General features: G+C 42.4%; 1 protein-coding gene across 1 annotated transcript; it reads right to left on the bottom strand.

Moving 5' to 3' along the window:
- Positions 1–1,492: 1,492 nt before the first annotated feature.
- tfap2c (transcription factor AP-2 gamma (activating enhancer binding protein 2 gamma)) lies at positions 1,493–9,073 on the bottom strand (the record flags this gene model as incomplete). Its single annotated transcript, XM_083892708.1, has 7 exons — positions 1,493–1,787; positions 2,348–2,489; positions 3,667–3,785; positions 4,679–4,901; positions 7,799–7,850; positions 8,154–8,615; positions 9,026–9,073. The coding sequence occupies 7 exons, from the start codon at positions 9,071–9,073 to the stop codon at positions 1,493–1,495; spliced, it is 1,341 nt and encodes a 446-aa protein (XP_083748834.1).
- Positions 9,074–10,655: the final 1,582 nt, after the last annotated feature.

Genomic DNA, 10,655 nt, shown 5'->3' with positions numbered 1-10,655 from the left:
TCTATCCATTAAGAAAATAAAACATGCTCTCTCTGTGTCTCTGTATGTGTGTGTGTGTGTGTGAGAGAGAGTTAGAGAGAGCCTGCCAACGCCACTGAATCAGACTATAGGCTCTTTTTTTTTTTATTATTGTATTTTTTTTATTTTTCCTTAAACTTATAAACATATTTTCCAAAAAAAAAAAAAAAAAGAATGTCATGCCCACGTCCTAACCTCTACTCGTTAAAAAACTAACCCATTTATAAAAGTTTTAACACGTCGTCATTAAAAAGTTAAACCATACACCAGGGTGATACCATTATTTACACGAGCCCATTAAATTACAACATAAATTAAAAAATATTTACATCCAGGACACTGGATAAAATTCTATGTATGGAATTTAATGTCTAATTAAAAGATGTTTGTTTTTTTTTGCTGTTGAAAGAAAGAAATATGTACATTTACACACACACACACACACACACACATTCTCACAACATGCACACTGGACTGATCTGGTAGGTTGGTGTTAACTTAGGGATTTTAAATACTAAGGTGTCACATGTTGAGGACACACTGCTATGCCTGTAATCCACATGAACACTGAAGAGGCTTCTTTTTTTTTTTTTACAAAGACTTTGAAGTCCCTGGTTTCTGACCAAACACAGACCGATGAACACCCCCCCCCCCCAAAAAAACTTGTCTTTTCTCATTCAGGCTTACATAAGATTCAAATCATCGCTCGTGAACAAAGCACAATAACACTGGAGCCATTTTGAAGTCATTGTACAAATCAAGCATTTAAAAGAAAAGGAAGAAAAAAAAAAAAAGTCAAGAAAAACGAAGGGGATCGTCTTCTTCTCCGTCTTCTTTCTCATACGAAATTGTCCTTTGCAAGTCCATTGAGACACAGGAAATCAGCGGATTTGCCTCCAGACGGAGCATAAGGAGGGAAGCTAAGAGGAATTCACAGCCACAGCAACTCATCTTGAAATGATGTCCTCAAGGGAGAGAGAAAAAAAAAAAAAACAGTATGCACTTTGTTCTTTTTTTTCTTCTTCCTCGTTTTGTCAACAGAGTGCAGGTCCCATGGTTGTAGCATTGGCACATTGGCGACTGTGTTTCGGACTGTACAGTGATCGCTATGATATGGTCTGTTATTACGTCTTTACAGGAGATGCTCCCATCGGGATCAGTTCACGGGCATTTACCCAAAATGATGGCGGCAAAAAGAAACCGGACTGATTTGCAGCCGGGCCCGGGACAAGTTTTGAAGCGAACCTCGACTTCTGAAAAAATATATAGCACTTTAACAGTGAGAGCATACGGAACATACATACATACACAGTCACACACACAAGTCAGCTCTCCAAAAAGACAATACTCAATTGTGATTTAAAAAAAAAAAATATATGAGTCCAAAAAGGGCAGACAGGTCAGCTTGAGTAAGGGATTGAGGTGGGGGGAGTGGGGGGGGTCTCAAGTTCGTAGGGATTCTCCTTTGAGAGTCTCATTTCCTGTGCTTGTCCATTTTGTCGGTAGCTTTGCTCCCACTGTCTGAGGATCCCTGGGTGTCGCTGCCGGAGCTCAGGTACATCTTGTCCACTTGTTTGAGTGCCTCGTTTAGGTAGTTTTGAAGTGAGGTCATGGCCGCACAGATGGCCGGCGAGCCGAAGCCATGGGTGATGAGGCTGAAGTGGGTCAGGCAGCCTTGGATTCCCGGCTCCAGGATGGGTGCCGGCCGCGAGTTTCCCAGAGGCGATCGGTCCTGAGTGAGCAGGTCAGTGAACTCCTTGCAGATTTGTCTGAAGGAAGACAAAAAAATAATGATTTAGGAGGACATCTCGTGATTTACAGTGGCCGATAAAATAACACTTCGGGTACACTACCGTTGAAAAGTTTGGGGTCACTTAGAAATGTCCTTATTTTTGAAGGAAAAGCCCTTTTTTTCAATCAATATAACATTAAATGAATCAGAAATACACTCTATACATTGTTAATGTGGTAAACGACTATTCTAGCTGCAAAAGTCTGGTTTTAATAGAATATGTACATAGATGTATAGAGGCCCATGTACAGCAACCATCTCTCCAGTGTTCTAATGGTACATTGTGTTTCTTAATCGTGTTAGAAGGCTATTGGATGATTAGAAAACCCTTGAAAACCCGTTTGCAATGATGTTAGCACAGCTGAAAACAGAGTTTGCAACTCTTTTGATGAATAAAAGAGTGACTTTTAATGGAAAACACACAAAAAAATTGTATAGGTGACCCCAAACTTTTGAATGGTAGTGTAACCCAATAAGCAAAAATATGTCAAAGGAGTTTTATACGAATTAGAGACATCGCTGTGTCGAGACACTTACTTTGCAGCGAGGAGCATGTTCTTGCGAGAGTTGATCTCGTTGCGTTCTACGTGCGGCCTGCCGAGGTATTCGGCGACTGCCTTCGCGGGGAACTCCGTCTCGCACACGTAACCGAAGTCTCTCGCTAAATGAACGGCTTCACCTGCGAGAAGAAGAGGAACAAACCATGTTTGTAGGATCACGTATATAAACCCAAGTATATGAGATGGAGGAAGTCCAGATCTGGAACTATCACTCTAGGTTTAGCTATGATTCATATTATTCTTTTCCAGTGTGTAATGGCTGTCTTTTTTAATATATTCATCAATATATCATTTTACAGCTTTACACCAGAGGACCACCTAATAAACTGGAGCATCACGGCACATGGACGACAGAACAATCAGCTGTGCTCAGTCTTCTATCGCTTCGGGGAGGGGAAAGAAGAACTAGTGAGTTGAATATATTCCCGTCTTCAGGGTGGTTTGACTTGCATGGTCATAATGGGCTTATGTGCATCAATGCCACCACAAAGTGCCCACAAGCGCCAACCAACAGCGCCGCCGCTTATTGATAGACACGCACATCAGCAGAAGACGAAAAAAGGCAGCTATTCAGAAGCACAAGATTTAAGGTCAGCTGGCCCTCCTGGCGAGTCGAACACAGAGATTAACATGGACTTAATTCAGCTTTGAAGGTCTCGAAATAACACAAGCCTCCAGTTATTCTTTTTTTTTTTTTTTTAATTAGGCACGTAGAAAATCTATTCTATCGTTGCCCGCAGCAGATAAATGTGATTCAGGCGTGCTCACAGTGACGCGTCACTGTCTGGCTAAGGTAGGACTGACGATGGCCGTCTGAGCATTCAAAGCTTTGACGAGTTGAAGGCGTCGTGTTGTCATTAAGTCTGAATAACTGTGTAGCTGATGCACAACAAAGTAAAGATGCTTGTTTTTGCAGGACAGTACAACTGTTATGGTACAATAATTGGTGTTGAGATGTTGCTCCATATTCCCAGAGTTGAAGAGGATTATACCAAGTCTTATTTGATAGATATGGGATTCTGATTCGTGTTAAATTACCAAAAACCAACGTGGGAATAAATCATTATGTTTGTTCCCCAAGAAAAGAAAACAACTCTCGTTCATCTTGTCTGGATTCTATCATTGACTAGCGTTTGAAGAATGCCTTCAGACAACAGGTGACACTTAAAGCCCATACTATGTGGAGGTAGATTGACGTTCCCATGGTCTCGTACTGTCAGGACGACATTCCAGCCAGTGCACACGTAGCAATTACACGCGAGGACGCGCTGTGTAAGATTACGTGACGAGACGTACCTTCTACTAGCGAGGTGAGTAGAGTGACGTTGGCTGCCTTCCTCCTTCCTGCGGGCAGGTTGAGCCCAATTTTATCCAGTTTTTCTCTCAGCGAACGGCCTCCGTTTTTTGACTTGGCTCTGCGGGAAAATGGGAAAAAATAAAGATGAAGGCGTTTTTGACATTAAAAAAAAACTCTTCCCCCCTCAAAATAAAACCACAGCAGAGAAATCATTCACACTCGTGTTTTGCGGAAACACTTCCCAACTCCGCACTTGGCCGGGGCCAATTCAGTTTTCCGCATGAACGGAGAGAGCAGGGCAGGCTCTCGCTCTCCATGAGAGATGCGACATCTTTAGGGAGCCCCCCCCCCCACCACCACCACCATTGTTTCGTCCCCTTCTCCCCCCCTTGTCCTTCAGATAACGATCCTCCTGCTATTGCTATATGACCTACTTAAAATGAATCTGTGTGTGTGTGTGTGTGTGTGTGTGTGTGTGAGTGTATCAGACACATGGGAAGTGGCAAACACGCACTCCAAGCACAACAAAAAACGCTCCAGTCCGATCCAAACACACACCGCCACACCATAAGGTCGTAAGGTCAACCACTCCGCCTCGCATGGAACTCTACCGTCGGTAGCTAACTCTACGTTGGTGTAACCTATCCGCAGAGGAAGCAAGGAACCAAAATTGCAGACACACACACAAAGAATGTCACGAACCTTACGACACAACAAAACAAAAAAAGAAAGAAAAACTGATGAGCCAGAGCTATTGAGCCAAGCTGTGCTTTTAAGAAAAACCTTTCCCACAGGCTGATCACTCTCAGCAAAGTTAATTTGCTTACACGTCACAGAAGTTACATAGTTACAATAATGACACTTCCGTGAGTCCCGTTTAAATCAGTGCTACTTCGCTTCCGTGTTCTGTGGAAGACTTTTGCAGACGACGACAACAACAACAACAACAACAACAGAGGAACACCACACCAGTCAGTCAAACCCCGGCCGTTAAGTCGTCTGAGCTCTGACCTGCGTAAAACTCCGCCCAGCAGCGACGCGTTGAGACACTCCGGGGGCGAGAGGCGTCTCTGGACCTCGGCCACTGTCACCTTGTACTTGGAAGTGGAGCTGAGCAAGGAGAGGCGGCCCGGTACGGAGCAGAACACCTCCGTGGGATTTGACACCATGCCCAGCAGGGACTCTTTCTGGAAGGGAAGACCCAGCGCATTGCCTTTGGGCAGAGTGACAGGACCTGAAGGGTGCAGAGAAAGAAACATCAGCTGAAGAGTTAAAGCAAAAAGAAAATAAAGACTCTCATATGTGCGGTTTTCCTAAGTATCCACATATGCTCAAATCAATAGAATCCCCCTCCGTGCAACAGTATACATTTTTTTTGTAGTATGTTTGCAGCTCTGCACAACAGAGACCAACCACTGTCTGCCAAACGAACAAAAAACACTACGCACAACAACTGCACTACACACAACGATTAGTGACTTTTGAAGTAGTGTATGGTTTTCCAAAAAAAAGCTGCATGCCAGACATCATCCACAAACAAGAGCACACACTTGTACATACATGACTTCCTCTCGTCGCTAAGACGCAGATTCTCCTCTGTACTTTAAATATCAAAAAAAATCATGGTTTCTCTTTTTTTAGCTGACCCAATTTCTGGGGGCACTGACAATCATTGGAAACACACAAAAAAAACAACAACAACAACAACAACAAAAAACACAGTACAGCACACTACAAAACACAGCTATTTTCATCCTCACCCGCAAGAATGCCCCCCTGATAATAAGTCCTCTGTAAGCGATCAAGGTTCCTGCCACCTCGTAGTCCTAATACTGAGACAGAAATCACACAAGAGTCACATGAGTCGCTTCGAGGCTCCTCCGAGGCACATGGTTGGGGTTGTGTTGACAATCCCATTGTTTACAAGTGGAAAGCCTAGATTGCCCACAGGGTGCCCTTGAGCATGGGAACAATGCGATGTCGTCGTCGTCGCTGTCGCTGTCGTTGATTTATGTAACAAACGCAAAACTGGTTGGTTTATTGTGGTGTGCACACAGCTGTAAGTTTGTGCACCACCGCAAGTGTTGTCACTGGATTTGTAAATATGCTTTGAAATGCATATATACAGGAATATCCTTGGGAGGCAAATTAGTCAGTCTATCTATCTATCTATCTATCTATCTATCTATCTATCTATCTATCTATCTATCTATCTATCTATCTATCTATCTATCTATCTATCTATCTATTAAAATTTAAAGTACAGTTTTATTTTGATGTGTCGCCTGGGTCAAAGTAAAACAAAAAAAAAGCAGCAGAATAGCAGAAGAGCTGCCTCCATTACTCAACACCCTTAGAGCACATGTGTCAAACTCAAGGCCCGGGGGCCAGATGTGGCCCGCCACGTCATTTTATGTGGCCCCGCGAGTGATTAATTGGTCTTAAAAAAAATCTGTGTTAAAAATAGTTCTGTGCTGCTTTGAGACGTGGGTTGACCAGAAACTACATTTCCCACAATGCATGGCGATTGCGTTACCCGCAAAGTGACGGCACCGCCACTAGATCGCAGTGTATCATTGTATGTGCATCATGCGACGAGTGAAATCGAATAAGTAATAAATACAGAAAGTTATTTAGCAATATTTTACAGAGTAGTTACCTTTATTTTACATTATATTTGGTGACATTTAGTTACATTTATTCTGTATGACAGTTACATCTGACCCTTTGAGGGTAACCATGATGCTGATGTGGCCCTACAGCCTAGAGCAGGGGTCTGCAAGGCATTTTTGTCCCCTCTCCACCCAAATAAAATTATTCTGGAGCCACAAAAAAACGATCTGATCCTTAAAATGAAGATAAAATCACATGTAAAGTTGTCGTTTTTACACATACTATATTTAAAGGACTACAGTTTGTCGCACGTTGATACCAAACCTATAAAGTGTAGAAAAATGACTTTGAGATGAAAATGAAATGTACAATTTTATGTAGTTTGAGAAAATCTGCCTGGCCTATATGGATCTAAGGATGGACTCCAAATGTGAACTTCTTTATGTACGCATTATTTTAATGGCTACTTTAAAGTAGTAGTACTTTAATCAAAAACACTTTTATTTACGCATTTAACTTGACAAAAAAGTGTGAAAAAACATGAAAACTTTTTTCCTTCAAAGCGAGATTGAGCCACTACAGAGGGGCTGAAGAGCCACATGAGGCTCTAGAGCCGCAGGTTGCAGACCCCTGGCCTAGAGTGTTACACCATCCTCTATTTTATTCCTTTATTTTACAAATTTTGGACCCTCAGTAAAGTTTGAACGTCAAACTACAAACTAAGAAGAATAAAATAGCTCAAGCTGTCTCTGTGTCTCTGTCTTAAAGGCTGTTAAACAGGGCTATCATGGCAAAAAACAGCATGAATAAGTTCCCCTCAAAAACAGTTCATGTCCCAACAAATTACTAAGCTGTCCTTCACATGCAAAGCCTAATGCCACACCCCGCCCCGAAAAAAAAAAAAAGAAGCTGGTTCTGCAGAGCCAAACGCCGCTTGGAGATCGACTCATAATTTCCTCTTAACGTGATCTGAAAAGGGCTGTAATTGCGAGCTTAAGCAGCCTAAAGAGGATCCGAACAGTGTCTCTTCTCTCACAGTCAACAGGTTGTGTGTCTGTGTGTGTGTGTGCGTGTGTGTGTGAGGCTTTCGTGTCATGTCAGCTACGGCCTGTCATCTCTGAAAAGAACACACACACACACACACACACACAGCGTCCATTCAAGCACCTTCAACAACAGAATAGGCCGAGGATCACGTCAAACTGAAATAACCGATAATCTCATGGCAGAGAGATTATCACAGCAGTTCAAGAACAAATAACAAGGCTCCTCCTTCGCTAAACCGAAAAAAGAGGCAAATGCTTTGCTGTGACATTTCCAGATGTGAGCAGAGTGAAACATTATAAGCCTTGTAAATTAAATAGTTGTGTTTCGGGGGGAAACGAAGGCACATGTTTTTGAGGGTTTTTTCCCCCTAAAACTTCCTTTCTTTTCTTTAAAAGAAAAAAATCACAGATCTGGTTAAAAACAAAATGCAGTTCAAACAGTGACAGAAATAAACCGAGTATGTAAACTCACCTTTTTTGATGACTGTCTGATCGGCCATCATAATACTGTGGTCATCTACATGCTGGCAGAAAGGATAAGAGGAGCAGTTGTAAATGCACATATGACACAAAGTGAAATTAATATCAGGATTTTCAATGTTCTATTCTCAGTTTATTCCATGCAAAACTAATAATACACAGCCTACTGTGTGTGAGTGTGTGTGTTTAGAGGCCTTTGGACATTTTTTTTTTACTTTTTAATCTTCTGTTTATGAATAATAATTATAATAATGTATTGTTTTATTTACTTATTTATTTGTGTATGTGTTGGTAGTACAAGTAGTAAAAAAAATATATGGCTTTAAAAAAAAAAACTCGCCACTCACCTGCACGTCATCCATGCCGTGGCCCATGTCGTGCATCCCCATGTTGTCTCCAACGACGGACGAGTCCAAGCTGTGAGCGTGCGGGGGCAGCAGTTCCGGCCGGCGGAACCCTTCCCTCCTCAGCCCGGACGAGCCTCCCTCCAGGCCCAGGATCTGACTCGCCAGGCCGCTCCTGGCGTGCGCGCCGAGCACCTCCTGGCTCTGGCGGCCGGGCCACGGCTGCTGCTGGTTCGACGACGGCGACTGGTTGATGGAGTTGATGTTGAAAGGGTCGCCGAGGTGCGAGTACGGGTCGCCGGACTGCGGGTACGAGATGGGCTGGTAGGGAGGGGGGAAGTACGGGGGCTGGAAGTCCGTACTGGCCGAGTGCGAGAGGGCTGGAGACGGACTGTAGAGGTGCTGGCTGACCGCTGGCAGGTGAGGCAGCCGCGGGTTCCCGTTGCTGTTGCCATCGTGTCTTTCCTGGAGGAATGGAGGAGAGAAGATGATGATGATGACAATAATAATAATAATAATAATAATAATAATAATAATGTGGCAGGTGATGATAACATGTGTCCCTTAAGAGATTTAGGTGTGGGACATAACGATTTAAATGTTTTATAATTTTTATTATAGTCTATTTTACATGAAATATGGTTCACAAGTTAGTTAGAAAATAAAGAAGTATTAATTTCTACTCTTCTGATTGTATTTCAAAGGTTTTTTTTTATGTTTAAGTTACTTTTATGAGCTTAAAAAACAAGTTCACATAACTTTTTTTCCTAGTGTTTTTTTTTTACAAAGAAAACGAACTTTTGTTGAACTTAGTCGCTCCAAACTGTAGCCATATTTATTTATTTATTTAATTATTTATTTATATCAGGACTCACCTCGCAGTCATCTTCATATTTCACGTTGTCGGCTAATTTCCACAACATCGCGACAGACAGAGATAGAGAGGGAAAAGTTTTCCCCCCGACGCGTGGACACGAAACAAAACACGATAAACGAACTCTAAAAACGCAGCAAATGTCTCGACGCGTGTGTGTTATTAATCCAAGTTTGGAAACGACACGAGCTTCCTGGTGTTCATGAACACCTCTTGTTCTTCAGCTGCGTAAAAGAAGAAGAAGAAGAAGAAAAAAAGAGGGGGAAAAGGAAGGAAGACGACGATACGACGCTGAGGCTGAAGTGCTGTGGACGGGACCGAGTGACGGAGCGAGCCAAGATCCCAACGCTGATATGACTTTCCACAGCCACTGTGGGAGAATATGATCTTAGTCGTGAAATATTAACCCCCCCACATACACACACACACACACACAAAAACACACACACACACACTGGCTCCGGTCAATGAGGCGCTGTGGATGCCTTGTGGAAGTGCGCAACGAGAGCGCTTCATTTAAGAAAACGTGACTCCCTCTTATGGACAAAATGCGACGTTCAAGTCTTATTGGCGCAAACTGTACAAACACACACACACACACACTCAGGAGGGGGGGGGGGTGTTGGGGTGGCACTCTTCCCTGATGATGTCAGTGAAAGAAAAAGGGAGGGGGGGGGCTGGTAAATAGTGATTGGCAGGACCAGGGTCCAATCAGGTGTCTGTCCGTCTGTGCGGTGCCAGACGTTTACGCGCTGCAGGGGCTTCACATATTCCACTTTTCACGCCTCGTCTTCAGTGACTGAAGTCTCTCATCAACTCCCACGATAGTTTATTTAGTAAATATCCTCAAGGCCTTTTTTTTTTTTTTAAAGTAGTGAAAACATTACGGTTGTCATGTCCATGGGCTATCTGTAAATATAAACAAACACAAGATGTGTACTAAACTTGTTTTTTTTGTGTTTTTCTCTAATCGATTATCAATCGTCAACTATGTTGATAATCGATTAACGGTTTGCAGATTCTTTCACGATTAAAACACGATTTCTGATTGTTTTAGCGTCTTAAATGTGAATATGTCGTGGTTTTTTTTGCTCTAAGAAAGAAATCATTAAAAACTGAAAATTTGGTTTGTGGACATAACAAGACACCATTACATCAAGGTCTTTTTTTTTTTTTTTGCATTTTCTGACATTTGGACCCAATGATTAATCGTGAAAATAATCGACAGATTAATCATTAGGAGAATAATCGTTAGTTTCAGCTCAAGTTGCTATCATGGTGTTGCTATAGTTACCAAGTGCCACTGACAAAACATTCACACTCAAAGCGGTTTCACGCCACACTTTTCACCCATTCACACCATCTTCAGGAGCAAAGTGTCTTGCCCAAGGTCGGGAATCGAACCCCCCCGAAACTCAATTTTGCATTTGTTGACAGTTCGTCTCTAAATCATTGTTTATCTTAATCCTCACGTGCACGTTTACATTTAGCATACATGTTAAAAACCTGACTATAAATGAGTGCTCGTGATTGGTTGAGCTGAATTATCAAAATAAAAGCTTTAATGAGGAGAACGAATGTCTTCGACCTGAATACCTTTTAAAGGAATAATGAGCAGTAAAATAAAAACA

The sequence above is a fragment of the Microchirus variegatus genome, assembly GCF_963457635.1.
Source record: "Microchirus variegatus genome assembly, chromosome: 7".
Lineage (NCBI taxonomy): Eukaryota > Metazoa > Chordata > Actinopteri > Pleuronectiformes > Soleidae > Microchirus > Microchirus variegatus.
Note: the sequence above shows the minus strand (reverse complement) of the source record. Positions and strands in the feature narration are given on the sequence as shown.